This window comes from Rhinolophus hipposideros, assembly GCF_964194185.1.
Source record: "Rhinolophus hipposideros genome assembly, chromosome: X".
NCBI lineage: Eukaryota > Metazoa > Chordata > Mammalia > Chiroptera > Rhinolophidae > Rhinolophus > Rhinolophus hipposideros.
Window position 1 is genome coordinate 112,611,272 of NC_138046.1, and position 21,641 is coordinate 112,632,912.

A 21,641-nucleotide genomic window follows, 5' to 3' on the forward strand; every position below is an offset into this window, starting at 1 on the left:
TTTGTTTATCTCACTTCTTTAAAATCTTATTATTTTGAGATTCATCCATGTTATTGTATATATCAATAGTTTATTCCTTTTTATTGTTAAGTAATATTCCACTGTATGACTATACCATAATTTGTTTACCCGCTCGCCTATTAATGTATATTTGGGTTGTTTCTCAAAGTATAGTGATGCTCTTTTCATTAAAAAACCCAACAAACTTCTTTTTACTGTTTGGGTGTCATTGTGGATACTACTGCTATGTATTCAAGTTCACCACTCTTTTCTTCTGCAATGTCTAATCAGTTGTTAATCCAATTAAGTATATTTTTTCATTGTAGTTCTCATCTCTATAAATTCTATATGGATCTTTTTTTAAAATGTCTTCCATGTTTCTACTAAAGTGTTGCACATATGGAATACAGTTAACATAACTTTTTTTACTGTCTTTTTCTGCTATTTGTAACCTCTGTATCTGTTCTGAGTTGGTTTCAATTTATTGGGTTTTCTTTTTATAGTTTCTATTTTCTTGCTTCTTTGCAGTCTTGTTATCTTGGATTGGATATTGTGGATTTTACTGTGGTGATGCTGAATATTTTTCTACTCCTATAAATTTTCTTGAGCCTTTTCTGAGATATAGTTAAGTTACTTGAGAACAGTTTGGTCCTTTTGGGTCTCAACTTTAAGATTTGTAAGGCGGGGCCAGAGCAATATTTAATCAGGGTTAATTATTCCTCACTATTGAGGCAAGACCCTTCTGAGTATTTACCGAAGTTGTAAGTTTTTCTAGCTTGTGGGAAGAGGCACTATTTCAGATCACTGAGTGCTATTTCCTCTAATCCTTTCAGAGAGTTCTTTTGCTGGTGTCAAGTAATTTCCTTATAAGCATGTGCTGATCAGCACTCTGCAGAATACTCCAGAGAGACCCTATGCAGAGCTTTGAGATGCTTTCTCTGTACAACTCTCTCCTCTCTTTGTCCTGAGGATAGTAGCTGTCTTGGTCTTCCTGGATTCTCTATACATATATGTATAAATCTTTGTTTTTCCAGCACTTAGTAGAGTGGGAACTCAGGATATTGTGGCTGCTGCATAAATATTACTTGAATTAAATCACTAAAATACATTTTAACTTTGTGTTTAAGCATATGAGGTCCAAACTGAAAACTGAATAAAGAGTTCTATTAAACAACTGGGTAAAATGCTTTACCTCACTAGATTGTCAATTTTAGTAAGAAGATCGATCAACTCCAAGTCTTTGAGATGAAGTATGTGGCAGAGTGGGGAACCTTAGCAAGATAAGTCACTGAGGTCAAAGAATGCTATTTTATGGCACTGTTATGTCAAGGAAGAATGATCTAGTCCTTATATGAAGTGATAGCCTAACCACTGCTAAAGGGTGTTTTCTTTGAATGACCTAGATTGTCAAGTTATTCACATGTCATTCATATTAGGAGTAGATGAGGTGTGCTGAAATCTTACTAGACTCAGGATGAGTTTTTAATTACAAGTATAGCCTATAAATGCATTGCGTTGATAGAGGTTGATTAGAAGGAACTGCTGCAAAAAAAAATCTTATCACCTTGTTACCTTGGGGAGATGTTGGAAGGGGTTATAGCCAAATTGTTTGATATGGGTTTATTGCTCTGTCTAAAATGTAGTCCTTTAAGATTTTGAATGACTAGGTTTACTACATGGATCAGGCAAAATAGATACCATTAAGACATAACAATTAGTTACTGTTTTAACATTTTAAAATGCCATAATATATATCTATCCATCTCTGTATTGCCATAAAATATTGAAAATTTAACAGAAAAATAGTAACCAAAATTTACCCAAAGATGTAAATGATTTACCCATTTGTTCATCCCATTTTCAACTTTTATAATATAACAGATTTTTATTTTAATAATCTATTTTGAAAACCAAGTTGAGATTGTTTTAATCCTAAATAAGCATTCTCCAATCACTAAAAATATCTGATTTCTTGTAACATCAGTGGATCAATTAAGTGGCTTTTCTAAAGATTCAGTCATCTCATTAGAGACATTTGTAACATAGGAATTTGTATTATACCTTTCTCAAAGTTAATAGCTTACATCACTTTCATTTAATTGGGCAATAACCTCTTGAATTATTGGGGATAATATACAAGCATGTCAGATATTTGCAATCTAAGACAAACTCTGATTTTAGAAATTGAGCAATGGATAGAATAAAAGCTTGGTCAGGTACATAGATTAATACATCATAATTCTACTTAACTCAGAAACAAGTGGAATAATTCATGATAGAAAACTTAAGGACAGCCTATTTCTTTTCCTATCAGAAAAGGATTCCACACTGCTCCTCATTCTTTAGCCATAAAAATTTTAACCTTATAGGCACAATTATCATTTGAACTCCACTAACCTCAATTACAAATACAAAAAAAATATTCTTGAGTTTTTAGTCACTAACAAGATATACGACCTGTTAAAAACATCTGGTTTATGATTGCTTTTATGATTCACCTTTGGGATGATAATCGAGCCCCAAAAGCTTTTGATGATTGTCAAGAAAAACAAACTGAGTTATATCTTTTTTTCCTTCTCTTTCTTTAAACTTAAGACACGGAATGAAATAGAATAGCTCTGCATTTTGTAAAGAAAAAAATGTATTAACTGGCTTAAAGCTCCTAGTTTGATGTCAATCATCACAATACACTGAAAAGATAGTTCTGAATTTCAGCAATGCATAGGACTTCCTTACACATTTCAGAAACTGAAGAGTGTGATTTGATGCCCCAGCAGAAATATTATTGATCCTTAAACAGTGAGTCATTCATGTGTGAGAAATTTGGCTGTCAATTATCATTGTTGGGTATATTTATTAAACTCTAAAAACCTGAGAGTCATTTATAAACTCACTGCTGAAAATAATAGGTGGAACTGCTTAATTTTAGCTGGAATTATAGGAGAATAGTTATCCTATTCTTTTTTATTCTCCATATTATAATTGATCAGAAACCAAATTTGGACACCCATGTCTTTCTTCTTCCAACAGTATGCAGTACTTTTAAGCTATAAATCCCCAAAATATTTATTTAATATTTATTTAGTCTTAATTCCATGACAATGAAGTACATGTTATACACCTTGTTTAATACACACATTCTAAGTGAATTATAGGCAAGTTTTTTTTGAAGGGCTAAATCTAGTTTTTTTCTACCATCAGCTAGGCTAATTATTGAGTTGGGAGAGGTATATCATGGGCTGTGTGAAAAGCTCAAGGAACATGGATAGTGTAGCTTACCACTACTTTTCATTACATCATACATTATGAAATCTTACCGTGTATTATCCAAAAACTATAATAAAAGGGAACCTTCAAGAAATAGCCTTGTCTTTTATGGACAGGTAGCACATATCTAGCACTGGATACATTTTAACAAGATAATCTAATAAGCAGAAATACTCAAAAGTTATCCCATTAGCTTTTTAGAGCAGAAATTGGTAGTACAGCTTTTTACTACCAAGTCATTATTATTTTATATAAAAGGGCTTGACACAAAGAAGTTTGAATGCAAATTGTTCCTATAATTTGAAACTATAGTATATAGGAGATGTGAGTTGGGTTACAGTGTAGAAATGGTAATTCTTAGGAACCACTGAATAGAACTGATCAAGGAATATGGCTGATCAGGGACAGGACTCCAGTTTAAAAAAAAAATAAGTTACTAGAAATCTTTGGTATTCTTATTTTCTTACCCTTACTAGATTCTGTAAACAGCCAAGGTCTGTATGGTTCTAATACTCTATGCTTGCACGTTCTGGTATTTATTGAGGGATGCAAGAACAAAGGATCAAAATCTTGCAAACTGTCATAATGAAGTTACCTAATTTTTGTTGCTCCATTTTTCCTTTTATTTTCAGAACAAAAGCTGGTGGATCCGTTTCTATGAAACCTTATGAAGACGAACAAACATAACACGATATACCCTGAGCTCCAATACTTTTTGCTTGTCACCAATATACTAACTATAGGATTTAATGCATTAAAAATGAGATTAATACACTCACTGACTCCCCAGAACTTCTAGTCCTGCAAGCTCCAATTATAAGTGCTCTATATATCTTTAAAAGAATGAGATGAATACATGTAAGTAACTGCTATGTGCATTAAAACCCTGATAATTTCATGTCTCAAAAATATAAAGAAATAAGTAGAATGTATTTGAGATCTAACAGTGAACAGCACCGAAGACCTAAGTGGCACTCGAGCTGTGAAAAGGACGAGAAGAAACTCCGTAAGTTTGTGTTTGCTTAGTGGCAAGAAGAGGAAACAGTCAGATATGGACCTTAGATGATAAGAAATATGATTTTAAAAACTTTAGCCAGACAAATATGATTTTTCAATGATCAATAGTTTTTTCAAAATGAAATTCTTGTAATCCAAATGTAAAGTGTCCTGATGAGAGAGGGAAAGGAAATGCAACTGAGGTCTTTGTATTACAAGGAAATTCCTTAGAAAAAGCTTTAGTTTAAGGAGGATTTCTATAAAAGATGGAAGAAGAGGCTACTAGAAATGAACAAACAGAAAATAATATCAATTGCTTGTAACAAGAGTGCCATAAAGGCAAATGTTCAGCTGAGGCTTGTGAAAAACTGAAGATAGAAAGAGCTTTCTTAAAAATTTTTTTTAAGAAAAAATAAATGACAAAAGAAAGCTGAAGCATATGTTTCAAAGATATTTGAGGCTTTTCCTACAAAGAGAAGAGTCTTCACACTAAGAAATTAAAAAACTAAATGCTTTTTGAGATAAAGGACTACTAAGACTCACTTTGTGGTCTCAGTGAACCAGTAGAACAATCTTAGGAACTGAACAAACTTTTTGGAAATTAGCTTAGGGCCACTGGCAGAATGCCTTGAGACTTACTGCTCAAAGAGCAAGTTCTCTTATTCAAACAAACAAAGCCAGCATGGGTTCTACAGAGAACACAATGATAAACCTGATAAAGGTACATAGCAAAGTTTTAGAATAGATTATGATTGGGAGGTGTTTCATTTTTAAATTTCAACTGAAGGACCAAAATGGATTCAATAAAAAGGAAGCATTTTAAAATGGCTATTTTTTTTCTGGACAGTATCTCTAGGTTGGGAGACAAGAGGAAAGCCAAGGGCAGTGTGCCTTGCATATGATGAAATTTTGCATGTTATCCTTATGAATAAAGTATTGTAATATGAACTGAATGGTATTACCATTAGGTGAATCCAGATAAGGACTTTGAATGGCTGAATGAAATTAACATATAAAATTCCAGATTGAATGCTGTAAAACTCTGTCCTTGCTCTTTTCTTCTTTAAAATGTTTTCTTTAAAAATGTTCTCTCCTTAATCAATGAAGCAGTGAAAAACAGAAAGGATGCTTAGAACATTGGAAGGTTATTTAATAATAAGAAGGATGATTGATATTAATAGATGATAAAACTGAGACGCCAAGCTTTCTTAACAGGATTGAATATTGCTGCGTAAAACATGAGAAGTTAAAACTTTAACAGAAATAAACATAAAAAGTTGCATTTAGGTTAAAAAATAAATAAGTGTGGGATGCTATTTATGACTTGGTAACATTAAAGCATTATATGAGCCAACAGTGGTTAGGTTAAAACTAATGTAATCATGTAAACAAAAGCATGGTGTTTACATCACTCTAACAGTTCCAATATACTTGACATCGGGACACTAAAAAGAAACAAGATGTACAGATGAGGTTAACTAGGATAGTGAGTTATCTAGAACTCATGACATATGGGTAAGTATAAAGTTAAGGTGATTATATGTATCCATCTCAGAGATGAGAAAACACAAATTATGTTTGATAACACAATTCCATTGTATAGTTTTAGAGATGTAAATGTGCAAGGCATGAGAGCAAAGGTGAGGCCATTATTCTGAAGAGTACCATAAAACCTTACGAGTTAGAAGAGCCATCAAGGTAAACTATCCCACTAGCTCAGGAAACCCTGACTGGTAGCTGGTTTTCAGCCCCTTCTTAAACACTGTATAATAGGGAGTCCACTAAACTGACAAGGTCATTAATTCCACTCAAGGGCAAATGTAATCACTGGAATGTTTTCTCTCATATCAATCTAAAATCAGACTCCTTGTACCTTCCATCCATTATGTTCTGTGGAACGTCAAAGACTATCTTATCCCTCTTCTACATGTCAGCCTTTCAAATACTTCTGGATTTTTCTAATTTGCAATGTCAAGATGCATAATAAGTAGAAAATTGATAAGAAGCAAGCTTTCGTATCAATACAAGGAAGAACTTTTTTTTTTAAGGAAGAACTTTTTAATTAGAGCTCCCCAACATGGAATGCCCTGTCTTTGAGGGCAGTAGGCTCTGAGTCCCAAAAATACTCAAGTGGAGTCTCAGTAAGAATTTTTCAAATATATAAAAGGTATTTCTGTATTAGGTGGGAGGTTGAATATTTAAAACTCTGAGTTCTATGGTGAGATGGCTAATTATTATGCACATTTACATACAGTATGGCACATGTTGTATGCCTACTCCAGTAAGAAACAATCTATCTATTAAATTAATTGTTTACCTTAATATAAAGAATTTTCAATATAGTATTTACCAGAGAGAGACCACCCACAGTAACGCATACAAAAAAAAAGGTGTTATGTATTTAAAGAAGCATTCAAAGTTAAGGTTAAGTTTTTGATTAATTATTCAGCAAAGATAGTCAACATCTATACAGAATTATTTTTGGAATGGTAAACATCTTTCCTATCTCCAGTGCTGAGGCACAATCCTTCTAATTAGGCTAATAAAAGATCATCATGAGACTTACAAACCAGGATGCTAAATCAAGAGATGGCTGCCCAGCAACTACATAGGGTGTAAGAAGACAATAGAGTACCCATTGAGGGGTGGGGTTTACTACTGTCAGAGTTGGCAGAAGGGCTGTATTAAAGCCACAGATTCCAAGTTGTCCCTCCTCCCTGTTCTCTTTAGAAAAGGCATGAAACCCCCCGTGTGTTGGCATTGTTAAAGAAAACAGCAGAGATGCTTGGAGGAAAAGGTATAAAGTTTAAGTTTAGTGATATCGAAGTTATGGGCTATTTTCTCCCACCAAGAATCCTGAAGTTAATGAGTGCTTTAAAATATACATTTCATATTTTATAGAATAGACTCTAAATTAGGCCAACAACAACAACAACAACAATTTAGGGAAAAAATTAGAGCTACAGGAACCAATAAAATAATGGATGAATAAATTTGGAGATCTTAAATAGATCTTAGGCATTAAATCAATATACTCTATGAATTATTTATAAAAATAGAAATAGCACAATAAAAATATCAGATTCAAAATCATGGAAGACTAGGGATTATAAATGTGAAAAAAGTAAAAAACTCTTTAAAATGTTAAGGTTCAATCTCCCTAAAATAGACATTCAAAATACAGTATAATTTTCTGTATTTGACACTTTGCTAATATTAATAGGTTTTTCTGATAATCAAATTCTGTATTAGTTGTACTATAAAATTAGGAAGCGCCTTCTCAATCACCAAGAAATAGTAATCTAAAAAGAAATACTAATCTATGGTCAGTATATTATGTCAGTATAATAGTATGGCCAATATAATATACTGACCATAGAGTAATATTTATTTGATGATTGAGAAGATGTTTCCTAATTTTATAGTACAAATCAATTAAGATTATTAGACATCTGATTTGTGTTAATCAGTACAGCTGAGTAATCAGAAAGCATTTTCCCCAACCATAATGTTTTAGGAATGAGCCAAATCAGAAATAGCTCTAAAAGTGATCTCATCTAATTTTAACCAGTTTTATAAATTTTGCAGAAGTGATAAGTACCTTAAAATGAACATATCTATGTAATGACTAACAATTGTCACCCCAATAAACTTTAATTAAAAAAAATAGAAAAAATAGTATCACCTATGTAGGGCAATAGATAGTGACTAGCATGCAATAAGCACTCAATAAATGCCAGCATTTAAAGATCTAAAAAAAATGAACATATCTTGTACCATCTCTCAAAGAAACATTTTCATAATATTATAAATTGATTACTAGAGAAAATTATTGGCACAAGGTAGCAAAGACACTGCATACTTTGAATTATTTGCTTTGTTTCATGTTATCAGAAAGAAAGATCTTTTTTATTTCTCAAAGATAATTTACAAATTTTTGTTGTATGTGCACTTATGGAAGAGCTATATACTCTTAACATGTATTAAATAAATAATATATGTCCATTGAATGAATACGAGTGAATGAATACATGCTTAGAACTAAGGATTATATACTGATATAGAAAACCAAAAGTACAATATGGAGGTTTATTTAACCTTTCAGTAGGGTAAATCTAGACATTGAAATGTTAGGGAATCCATGACTAAGAATGTTAAAAATAGCTCTGATATGAATCAATGAGTTTAATAACTGTCACTCTTATTTTTTTATTATTCTACAACTTCTGTGCAATAACCCAGAAAGTTGATTTTATTGGCATACTTTATGTTTGTAAAAGAAACAAATATGTATGAAATTTTCATATTGCATTCCTGAGACAAGAACGTTCTAGAAGTTCTCAAGTATGAGGTTTAAATATTAAAATATATTTTTTTTAATAAACAACTGTTGCTTTTGCACTTCAAATATATAGTACCGGTCAATTTTTCCTTATCAGATGTCTATCGATGAGAATATTTTTCCATTAAAGGAAAAGTTTTAGAGTCTAATAGATTGAGCTATTAAGACCACATATTAGGGCTAAGATGTGCCTATGGCTAAACACAGGAAAGTCTGAGAGGCCAGGAGAATGGAACTTGTGAGAACACTGGAAAAAATAAGTAAGGGAGATAGTTTAGTAGAAGGTTTAGTGTTTTATAACTTGAAGTCAAAAGCCACAAGTAAACTGACCACCAGATGCAGTGGTTTGGAAGTCCACATGTGAATTCTGCATTCTGGCTTTTGAAGGCTAGACTTGCTAAACTTTTTATCTGGCTGGCCCTGACTTAGCTGTTTTCATCACAGAGCTTTGGGATAAGCTGACGTTATTGGAAGCCCTCCAGAAAGAAGGCTGGGGAAAAGCCATATGGCACCAAGGCATGAGGCAGGTAGGCAAGAAGCTTCTGATATATGAGTATGGGGGTGTGAGTGTGTGGGGTGTACATATGCATGTACAGACTTTATCATTTCTTTCTTTTCACATTTCTCCTTCTACCATTTTTTAAAGGGCCAACGTCACTGCTGCATTTTCTAGGGTAATATATGCTGGGTTCTGAGGGGATGTGTAAGTTATCTCACAAGGCTATTGCTTGTATTGTAAACTAAGGTCACATCAAAAATATTTCAGAGAAAAAACTCTTACTGAAAGCCAACTAAATCACACTTCACCTCCCTATTCATATTGAGTTACAGGAAAGTTATATGAGGAAAACAAATTCATACAAGAATTAAATTTTAAAATCTTAACTTTTCACAGAAGTTACATCTGGAAAGTAAAAAGGAGAGAAGGTTGCTTTTTATGTTCATCATTGTTTTTTTCATTCATTCATTCATTCATTCATTCATTCATTCATTCATTCATTCATTCAGCAATAAGCAAGTTACTACTTTTCAATTAAACAACAAAAGAATAATGTGTAGGGAAATTAAAAACTTCCATGGTATGTTTTATGGAACAATCTTATTATGTCTTAACCTACCATCTTTCAGCAGTTTGTAACCATAGGATGTGGATTTCAAATGCAGAGGGAAAAAAGGAGGCATTTGTGACCTTCAATTTTCTCTGGCAAGGGTGACCAAGGTAAAAGGAGACAGAACAGGACAGGTCCTCATAAAATAAGCTAGAAAGTATTCCACTGAGAAATTGACAATATGCTATGTTAATGACTTGAAGAAAATTGGTTTGCTTTTTTGATGTGTGAAAATAGTAACAAGTAATATTATAGCTGAACCCAATCATCTTTCTTGGTAAAACAAATTGTAAATCATAACTTGTCTTACCTATACTGGTGAGGGATTGTTACCCTTTTATGTGAGCTTTAATTCTTATCTGGTCATATCTTCTGCTAGGTGACTCTGTAGCATCCAGAATTCATTCTTTTGCCATTTAAATCGGGCTTCATTACTTATTAAAATTCCTGAGATTATTTTCTCGGCTGATGTGGGACTACTGGTTATTCACTAAAGTACAGCTTGCAATTTCAAAGGTTTTTACAAACGAATCAGGATGAAGCTAGGTAATGGATACTTCCAAGGGAGTCAGCCTTCCTTCCATAGGCTGTAACAGGTTTTGGTAGGGAATACAACTGCTTAGGTGTGCTGGAAGAGCTGGTTTCTAACAAGGAACTGTTTATCTCTCATATCATATTTTTGTGGCTTTCATCTTTCAAATGGTAGTAAAACAGGTAGGAAGAAAATGGTTTTAACAACAGAGAAGGTGACTTACATAAATGAGCCATAATAGGGAGAGCAGTAATTCCAGTTATTAGCATCCCAGCTTTGTGGAGCCCACCATGAAGAGTGTATGCTGAGCGCATGCAGGTCTGTCTTTCCCTTTACAAAATATCCCAAAGAATTTTGTAATGTTTTGATTCCTGTTTTCTGTCACACAATGGATCAAACAATAACTTTAGCTCTAACTATTATATAATAAAATAAAAAAGAATTGGTGGCAAAAGGGGTTAGCTATTATTTATTCATTCACTCACTCACTCGTTCACTCACTCATTCATTCATCTAATAGTACCTGGCTTACTATGGGTTATATGCTACCTTAGGCAATGGGTGTAAAAGACAGGTATAAGAAATTTATATTCTGGTGGGTAGAGATGGAAAATAAGTCAGTGTACAATACTTAATATTATATTCATAGTGATAAAGCTGTGAAGAATATAAAGCAGCATTACATACCAGAGGATGAATGGTATTGGTGGTGGTGGAAGGGAGGCATTTGAGTCAGATTGGGTTGTCAGGGTAGGACTCTCTGAGGGGAAAATATTTGAACTGAGACCCGAATGGCAAGATCTATAAATATACAAATATACAGAGGGTGCCAAAAAATGTATATTTTAAGAAAGGAAAAAACTATTAAAATTGCAATATTCAATATATACCGATAACAAAAGATGAATACAAGTCATGTGTACATATATTTTTGGCACCTCCGATATATGATAAGGTTAGTGCTATTTGGAATACAAGGTTTCTTTGGAGTTCCCAAATGTCCAGTATCAAAGGAAAAGGAGTAGTGAGTGATAAGAATGTGAAATGAGTGACATTTTTATTTTAGCTCCTAGAACACGGCTAATATATTATGTTGAAATATACAAAATTGCTGATATTTCATCATTTAACCTATAAAAACAGCATTTGGTTCAACTCAATAGCTGGAACTGAACAAAGTTAGGTCTTGTAGTCAGGTACATGTTATTTAGTGAGGTTTGCCAGGATTAATTCACTATTTAAGTACTGTAATTGCCCTCATTGCCTAAACCCAAATCTGCATAAAATCTACATAAATTACATAATTATAAAACATTTATTGGACAGATTTACAATGTCAGATATGGAAACTAAATGCCTTCTGGCATTACCTCATTTAATCCTCATACAACCTCATAAATACTGTTACCACAAGATTTAACAATGAAGACACTGAGGTCTAGAGGTGCTAAATAACTTAATCAATCCTACCACTTGCAAGTAGTAGAGTGACAAAGCAAGGATTTGAACTGAGGAATGTCTCCACAAACTGTATTCTAAGTTCTTATCACTTAAGTATTTATAGGAAAACATGCTTATTAATTTCAAAAGTCAATAGTAATTATATCTAACTAGCAATATATTCAGTTATGTAAAGTTTATTCCTTTTTAGATATCTAACATTTCGTTCGTGCCAAGACTTTTAAATGACACGATGTGATCTGGGGTATGTGTTTGTTTACATTTTTTCAAGAACAAATTCTTTGAGGACATAACACATGATAGAAAAGGATCATGTAGAGAGCAATGATAAGCAGTTTGATACATTTCTTTATGGTCTTAAAAACAAATCAAGGTTAGTCTAAACTATTTAGAATCTTTCCATTTCCCTTGTTTTCAGGCATGGGCAAGTGGTGTGCAACCTTAGCCAATGAAATCTGGGGCTAAGTCTGCTGGAAGGATCCAGGAAGTTTTTCTTGATCTCCTAGAAAAGACTAAAGATACAGCCCGGTCTTTGGATGCTAGCTTATAAGAAGTGATGCCTGGAGCTGTTGGCATTACAGAAAGGTTAACTGAGAGTCCTGGCACTGCAGCACCATGACATTCACTCCAGAACAACTCACCTCTGACCTTTCTGTAAATTAAGGTAACTTTTCCTCATTATTTAAGCCAAAAAAATGGAGGTGTGATAAAAAACAACAACCTATAACCAACATTAAAATTATGGCTAGACTAATCTTTAGTGTTTTATGTGTGCCTAACAGTCTTTATTCAAAATCAGACAATATGGTATTAAGAGAATATTTGTTTACTACTTTCTAGATTTTTCTGTGTTCTTTCTTTATATACATTTGTTACATAACCGGTCAAGAACGATGCCCTTAAACTTCACAAAAGTGACATATTTAAGGTTCTTTGTTATTCTTTCTCTGATTTTAATGTATGTCTTTTTATTCATATTGTTTATGAATCTTTTCCACCTATTCCCTTTAGATCCAAACTATAATTTAAGATATTATGGATGATAATGCTGTTCCAAATTCGTCGTGTTTGTGCATAATTCATCTTGAAAATAAATAAAACAGTAAAAAGTATTGCAACCTTTTTCTTTATTTTCAACTTGCTCCTTTTCCCCCTTTAACACAATTGGATACTCTGGGAATATCTTCCCCTTGCCCACACACTTCCTATCTGAATGTTCTTAAAAATAAAATTCATGGCATTTAGAAACTCTTCAGGAAATTACTCTAGGACTCTTAAAATGACTGAAGAGGATTAATTTATCTTTTTTCTGCACTGTGTTGAGAGTCATTATCTAGTCTCTTTGCTTAGGTAATTTAAAATATTAGGCCAATGAGCTGCATATTTTGTGTAGCTCTTAAGTTACCAATGGTGTGCAAAGGATGTTAGATTAAAAAAAAAAACACTTTAAAACACATTTCTCAGCAGATCTCATTTTGGAAGCATCAATACATATTTTGGCCAGATAACGTGATGTGTATTGTAGCTACAAGGTAACAGATTTTATCCACCCTCCACCCACTATCCCCCCACCCCCCAAAAAAAACAAAAAACGCCTAGGTTTTGCCTTAGATTTCTAAGATCAAGCTAATAAATGTGTAAATTAAGTGAGAATACTGGTAGGTTATTTCTAAGACAATGAGAAGGAGCACATTATAACTTCATTGAGTATACAGAGCCATCAAGAATGTACGGCTAATAAAGAGTACTCTTATAACTGCCAGGAGGGAAATCAGCAGGATTAAGGGATAAAGCTTTTGAAAAACTCCTCTAAATTGCCTACTATGGCGAAGGAAAGAGAACTATTTCAAGCAGACTTCAAGCTGCATTAACCAAAACAGTATTTTACTGTTACAGCAGGTGATTTCTGAAGGAAATATATCTTTATATTTTGCCCCACACTTTTATGATTTACACTCCTTGAAAGTTGCTTAGGCTAACATAATTTACAATTTAATTTAACTGAAGTATTAGAAGGCCCACACCTCAGTAAGCTTCAAAACTGCTAATTGGGATAATAGGAAATTACTTGTCTTCTCCCAAATGCCAATGAAGTAGGTCAGGATAATTAATATGCCACCTGACTTTTCCTGTCAAAGGAAAACAAGATAGGTCTCATCTGTGTACTTTCAGTACAATCCATTTTAGACTAAAATGAGTTCAGCCTCAGAAAAATCAGTGTGACTCAGTTAAAAACTGAATTGAAAAATAAGACAAAAGGTAGTTCAATCATGAGAGCACAGATTGAAGTCTGTTCTAAAGAAGGCTAAATTTACACTTCATAAACAGGGCCATATTCTACATCTATAAGGAAACTGAAAAATCCATTTAGGTGTCAGATTTAGGTACATCTTACTTCTTAGATTGCTTTGTAAACTCGTAAGCACTATATAATATATATTATAGAAAGTTACGGTAAATATAAGTGATAAGAAAGGGGTCTGGTTGATGACAATTTTTCACCCTTAAAACTGAAAACAGTTTTTATTTTCATGTTCAATAAACAGGTTTTATTTTCATGTTTTTTTTCCCATTACTCCTGCCTACTCTCCTGACACTTCCTATTTTTAATTTCTTCGCAAATTGAGAAATACGTTTGGAGCTGGAGACGTATTTCCTCTGCAGGTCTGTACTTGATTAGTGCAAATTCACTTTAGTAGGTCAAATTGAATGCTGGCCTCGAGCAGGACAGTTAACAAGCACGATTGCCTGCTGGCCCAGGCGATAGCATAGTGAGTGCTCCGTATTGGAGGGTATGTCGTATGTCTGAGGCTGATGGGATGGCCACAGCTTCTTTCCCTGGTGTAGTTTTTATTCTGTTGACATAACACCAAGCAGCTTGATTTGAATAAGCAGCTTGGAATATTTATTCCTAATGGCCAACCCAGAGCAGTCATGAACACGACACCCCTTAAGTGGACCTTAAGGAATTTTTTGAATAGTACACTGATTTTAGAGATGATGTTTCCCAAATGAAGTGTTTATCAAATTGCACAGTCCTAAATATTACAAACAGTAATGCAGAAAAACCATCATTAGGGAGACGAATATACATTCCATTCAATGAGAACCATGTTCTAGGCAGAAAAAGCATTGCTCTGTTGAGAACGGTTTGAAGGACATTGAAACATCAAGTGGCAAGATTTATGGAAAAGTAACCAGAAAGAAATGGGGTCCTTAAAGATAGTGCACGGCCTTCACCTGTAGTGAAGCAGAGCTGACTGCAATAGCATGAACTGCCTGCCCTACAATATTGAACCGTAAAGACTAAATGTGTAATACCACATTTACTAACACACTTCCTATGGCCGCTCTGCCTCATCACAACTACTCCACAAAGAGAGAGCCCCCTGAAAAGGATGGAATGCATCGAATTAACTGCCCACTTGGCTCATTTGGGAACCTGAAGGAAAAACTCACTGGCTTAGGAGTGCATCAATATGGCTACAAATAAATCCAAACAACAAAACAGAAAAAAAAAAAAGGGAGAGACACTACGAGAAAAAAATTTGAAAGCCATCTACCAAGAGACGGTCTGTGGGCTACTGGAGCCTGAAGGAAGAGCGAGCACAGAGCCCAGGCTTTCCTCTCAGGTCCTGGGACCTGCTTTCTGCATTCTAGTCCTCCCTTACACAATGACCAGGAGGAACTGCTGAGTATCTAGCTTAATCGACAAAGACAGCATCAATGACTTCTACCTGTGGGAATGACAGAATGTTTCCTGAACAGAATTCTCTATTTCAGAGGGCTGTACCTAATTTCAACACTATTGAGTTTAAAATTGCAGAGATGAAGTAATTTCCCCAATATGTCTGTAGAATACTGAACAAACCTCATATACTTACTCATAGCAGTTTGTAGTACCTGGATGACATCGAAATGAAGTTTATAAGTCATCTTTAGTTAAATTTTAGAAAACAACTTCATAATTTTGATAATCATCACATTAGAAATGTATTCTCATGCTTGCCAGAACTCCTACAGAGGCCTAACATCCTAACATAGCTCCTAGATATTTTTTCCACAACACTTTTCCATAATCTCTAATAAATGGGAATGTTGGAAAGGCATGGCAGATAATAGATGGTAGTTACCTTTCCTGCACCAACAGTATATCTTTTATAATGCTGCTCATGGTGTTTATGCTAAAGTATACTTTACATGGAAACTGGTTTAACATGAATTTTATTATCAGCAATTCATATTTTGGTGGTAGAAGTTATAATTTAATTCCCATTCAATATTGCAATGAAGATCCATACCATATAAGAAGCCCACTGTATTTTCTTGTTAATAATTGCCAAAATGACCCTCATTTTAAATGAGCCAAACTTGACATCGACATGAGGCTCCTGGCCAGCTGGTAACCAGTGAGCTTTAAGTCGTTCCCAGTTGTGATGAAGAACTTACACAACTATATCCTATAATCAAAGTCTTGTACACTTGCAAAATGGGCTCTTTGCATCCTTTAAAAAGAGAAGTGTAACGTCCTAGTCGGACCAAAGCAGTAACTGTGGTTTCATCCATATTGGCTTGGGTCATGTGTACTAACTGGCCAAGGCTTCACTTTGAATAAAGAGATGCAAATATTTTCACACTATTCTTTCTATAATTTTTTTGTACTTAACATTCAGGATTTATAGCCAGACCTAGATTTTCTTTCTAAGTAAAATTAAACTGAGTTATATAGCCTATCCCTTAAAGTAGCCTAGGTTTCTGAACTGGTGTATCACATTAATTGCAAACAGATGCTTCGTATGGCATGTCGGATTAAGAACTTGGGAACTAGTAAACATATTCTTAATTCCCCAAAGACAGAGTGTACTTAATTGACTTCTCTCTCTTAAGAGTTGATTCACATAAACTGAATTTTGCAATCAATATAAATACTAAGAAAGTAAATGGATGCTTTTGGAAAATTGGTTCCTAGATGTAAATTTGGCTATTTGGAGTTGATAGAAATACTGTGTGAGATATCTTCTTGGAAAAACTGAATTTTTAAGGGAGAGAGAGAGAGAGAGAGAGAGAGAGAGAGAGAGAGAGAGAGAGAGAGAGAGAGAGAGAGAGAGAGAGAGAGAGAGAATGTGTTCACTTACTTTTTCAACCAAAGTTCTGCTAACACCCTGCTTAACTTATAGTTTCTTAACCCAAACTCAGGGGGCAACAACTGTGGACCAAATGGAGGATGCATGCAAGTGAGAACAAGTGGATAAGAGGAGGAAGGAGAAGAAATGAATACCATTATCCTTAAAAGGCAAATGGGTAATTGGAGAAAAAAGTTCTTTGCTCTAGCAATGGGTGTCCTGGGATATGGGCTTCATCACTCATCTTTTTTCCTCTAAGTTACTTAAGTTCTGGAAGTAGGACACCAAGGGATACCTGACTTCCTATGGAGCAAGGGTATTATTTGAAGCAAAAAGGGAAACAGAATGCTGTTTTCTCAGAACGAGCAGTCGGAAAGATTAGGAGTGTGCACAGCTGAGAGTGTCCATGAGCATACTTACTTTTGTCTCCCGAGCTTTCCCCTGCGGCCTCCCCTTCCTCCTCCTCCTCCTCCTCTTCCTCCACCTCTGTGGGCTGCACGTCATCCTGGGGGTCGCAGGCACTAACCGGGGCGTTCAGACAGCAGTGGTTGAAGCCACTATCTCGAGGCAGAGTGAAACTTCGAGGCTTGCCCCCATTTCCATTTAACACCTGCATCCTCTCGCTCTCGGCTAAGGGGTATGGCCCATAGTGATCCTGGAGGTGGCACTTCTGAGTGGGCAGGGTGGACTGCCGCCTGTGCTCTGGGGAGATGGCCGCCGAGTCAGAGAAGACAGAATCCTCCAAGGGCAGAGTCTGAAGATAGTGTAATCCTGAGCTTGTCAGGGGCGTCTCAATTAAATCCTGCCAGGAGCGGCGTTGGCTGGCTGTCTTGCGAATGGGCGACATGGCACTGCTCCCAGTCACTTCCTGACGGAACTCCTCATGGGAGGACTGAGACTGAGAGGTCTCTGTGGAGGAGAGCCGGCTGTGCTTTGCTTCCACGTAAGGACTGGCACAACTCATCTGTGGAAAGGAGCCTCCAGTCAGTCTCCACACACCCAAAGACATCCCAAAGTTAGGCCCCAGCTGACATTTAACAGGACTGAGATGTACATGTATTGAAATGCAGCTACACCAGGCTCTCACAAAAAGTCTGACATGCAAAATTTTACAATGAAAGTATAACAAAATGTGTTTATATAAGAAATATTCAGCAACTAAAAAAAAAACCCAAGGTTTTAAAATCTCTACTCATTTGAAATCCTGAAGCATTGCTGCCAAGTTCATATTTCCAGATTTTATGGCATTAGGAGATGAGAGTGAGGAAAGAGGCTTTGGGATGTGAGAACAAAGTGCTTATGATAGGACAGAACCCTTCCTCTTCTTCACAGGTGAATTCTGCTCCTATGGGTGCCACGGAAAAGCTTTCTTACGGTCTTGTCAATTCTGTGGCACTTTCTAGAGTTAAACATGCGTGAGATTATATCCTGATGGGGACTGGCATTTGCCTGGAGCACAAGCACTCCAGGGTACATAAATACAAAAGAAAAATTAAACATTTTTATTCCCGGAATTTAAAGTTTGGGACTATATGTTCCAGTACAAAGCACAACCAAAGAGAAAGGACTGGCATCAAGTGAATGCTCTAGAAGACTTGCAGGGACAGCTACTGGCTAGTGGGACAAGCCTCATACTAGCTCTGGGGGCTAACAGAGCAGCAGAAGTCAGATTTGTTTAATGTGATCATCACAAATGGGACTGAGCCTGGCTGAGGTGAAAGTGCATGCTGACCCTCTGGGTAAAGGAGAAGCAGCTTTCTGGCATCTTCTGAGGGCACTTGACCTTCCCACATGTTACAAACAATGTGAAGAGTTTCCTTCTTGAAATTCACATATTGCTATGATTAAAGAGCTGTTTGTTAAGCTGCAGTTTCCCTTTCTTCCTTTTTTATAAATATTTTAAAGGGATTATTCAGACCTCGATGTTTTAGGGAAAGAGGGAAAATATATAAACTGCATCTTGTCACTGACTTCATTATTTCATTTCTCTAGCTCATCCTTGCATTCTGTTGCACTCGGTACACCGCAGCATTTATGAAAGAAATGTGCATACAGATCGGAACAATTCTGCATTTTCCTCACATTTCTCCTATTCTACTTAGGTAAGAGACATTGTTACCAAACATTTTTATTAAAAATGTGGCTTCCTTTTTAGTTATTAGCCAAAAGTACCCATTCACTTATTTAAAAAAATATTTATTAAGAACTTAATAAGTAAGTGCCAGTGCTGAGCTAGGCATGGGATGTACAGATGAATAGAACAGGGTCCCTGTTCTCAAAAGTTCACAGTCCAGTCCAGTGAGCTGTTTGCAGGCCCAAATATTCCCATTTAATATGGCTGGATTGGGCCTGAGCATCTGCATTTCTAAAATATTCCAGAGGTGAGGGGAACATGATAACCACTACGCTATGGAGGATGGATCTTGAGAGTATGATGCTAAGCGAAATAAGTCAGACAGAAAAAGCAGAGAACCCTATGATTTCACTGCTATGTGGTATATAAACCAAAAACAAGAAAAGAACAAGACAAACAACTGAAAGAACAAAAACTCATAGACACAGATAATAGTTTAGGGGTTACCAGAGGGTAAAGGGTGAGCGGGGCTCTAGAAGAGGGTAAATGGGGTCTAATATGTGGTGATGGAAAGAGAACTGACTCTGGGTGGTGAACACACAATGTGAGGTATAGATAATGTATTACAGAATTGTACACCTGAAATCTATGTAACTTTACTAACAATTGTTGCCCCAATAAACTTTAAAGAAAAAAAAATTTAAAAGTAAATAAATAAATTAAATAAAATGTTCCAGAGGTGATTCTTATACACAGCCAAGGTTGAGAAGTGGCCTAGAATTATATCAACGTCTTGCACAGCACGTTTTTTATTAAAAACATGTTCAATATAGATACCGGGGGTGCCAAAAATGTATACACATGACCTGTAATTATCTTTTGTTATCGGTATATATTGAGTATTACAATTTTAATACAGTTTTTTCCTTTCTTAAAATGTGCATACATTTTTTTGGGCACCCTCTGTATAATACTAATTGTATGAGTTGCTTCTAAAAGACATAGGAATGAACTTGATCAGTGTGGAATAGATATGGTCAATTTATATCTTTTACTAAGAAAAAAATTTTGTTGTTGTTATTTCTACAAAGGCTACTCTGACACAAATAGTGTTTTCTTAATAAAACTGGTTAGATATTATGCCTGGAATCTGTGGTGACTGTTACTCCTGATTCACTATTCTTTGTATACTTAAAATTTTCCCCCTTATTGCTTTTAGACTCCCTATTTCTTTCCCCCTTAGAAACCTGAGGTCTGAGATGCAATTACTACATTTTTTTTTAACATACAAAGGGATGTTTCAGGTCAAAGAATCTGATGCTATATTAAGTACATTCCTATTGGCAACTTACAGAGGGAGGCCGCGGGTAAGTATCATAGGGGGGCGGAGGGCTGTCCTGCTTGGGTGTTGATGGAGTATCTGCTTCTTCCTTGTCACTCTCACTCCAGTAATCTGAAAATTCACACACATGGATACATCAACATTCTATTAAATGTTTCTAGACATATTTTCAGGAACACACAATACCAGTTAATGAAAGGAAGTTTAATTTCCACTGCTATACCTTGTTCCCCAGCACCTTCTACCTCAGACCCATGAACTTTTATTTTTAGCTGGGTTTTGAGGAGGAAGGAAGAGCACAATCATTTAATTCCAACCTCCATTTAAAGCGGGGAATTATACATAGCCACAATTTTAAGGAGTTAAGAAAAAGACACTGCATAAGCCAAATCAGGTTTAGGGTGTTTGAGATTCCAGACCAAATTATTCTGTAGCTTCAATTAATGAATGATGTCACACGATGCCTTTTACAGGTGTATCATTTTATCCCAAGGATGAACACTCAAAGAAAATCAATACATATATTACTATAGACCTCTACAGTTATAAACAGCTCCAAAAATAACATTCTAAAATCTCTTTCCTGGCTTCAATTCACTGGTTATCTAATAATCACTGTTTCCAGAATCATGCTGACATAAATCTCTATAACACCATACTCCCACCTCTACTTGGAAACACATGGCAAACCCTGATTCTTGCCAAATGAAAAAGGGCAAATCTGCTGATGGGGGTTGCCAGTTCCAAACTTCTAGAACTACTTAAAAGGGTAGAAAATGTAAGCGGCTAGACAAAGTGACTTGGCAGACCTCACGCAAGAGGGAAGGGGAAAAACTCTGAGAGATACATTAGTTGACTAAACAAAATACAGCACAAAGGCCAATAAACAGAATCTGTTCCACTAATATCTCAATCATTCTGTAACTGCTGGTTAATTTTTTTATGTGATTTACAAGGAAAAGCCCAGAAGTATATGAATTTCAGATGATAAAAGACAAAAGGTATTAAAACAAAAGGTTCCTTATTCTTATGAAAATCTAAACCACAAAAGAACCCTCAGAAGGCTTCATTAATATTCAGATTTTGGTGAAAAATCATAGCACAGTTTTACAGGAAGTCCTCTCCACCCAGGAATTCCCACATTGTAATGTTTTTATATATTTTCTTTGTGCTGCTGATTAATATTAATAAATGCAGCTAACATCTATCGAGAACTTACACTGAATAGAAAGTAGTACAAGTGGGATTTGAACTAAGAACTTGCCTTGCTCTAAACCTCGGAGGAATAAGTCACTGGGACTCTTCTATGACACAGCGGGAATATTTAATGTGACATACGTTCATAATCCTTTAAGCACACCTGCTCCTGCTGCTCTGTAACTCTGGCTACTGTGT

General features: G+C 35.3%; 1 protein-coding gene across 6 annotated transcripts in view; it reads right to left on the reverse strand.

Annotated features, from left to right (window-relative positions):
- Positions 1–21,641, reverse strand: part of CNKSR2 (connector enhancer of kinase suppressor of Ras 2) — a 294,974-nt gene that overhangs the window by 26,818 nt on the left and 246,515 nt on the right. For all 6 annotated transcript variants that reach the window (XM_081043819.1, XM_081043822.1, XM_081043821.1 and 3 more), the window contains 2 exons: positions 20,257–20,357; positions 17,251–17,794 (listed from right to left, as the gene is read on the reverse strand). In XM_081043819.1, coding sequence (XP_080899945.1) covers positions 17,251–17,794; positions 20,257–20,357 — 645 coding nt within the window. The remainder of the gene's footprint in view (positions 1–17,250; positions 17,795–20,256; positions 20,358–21,641) is intronic.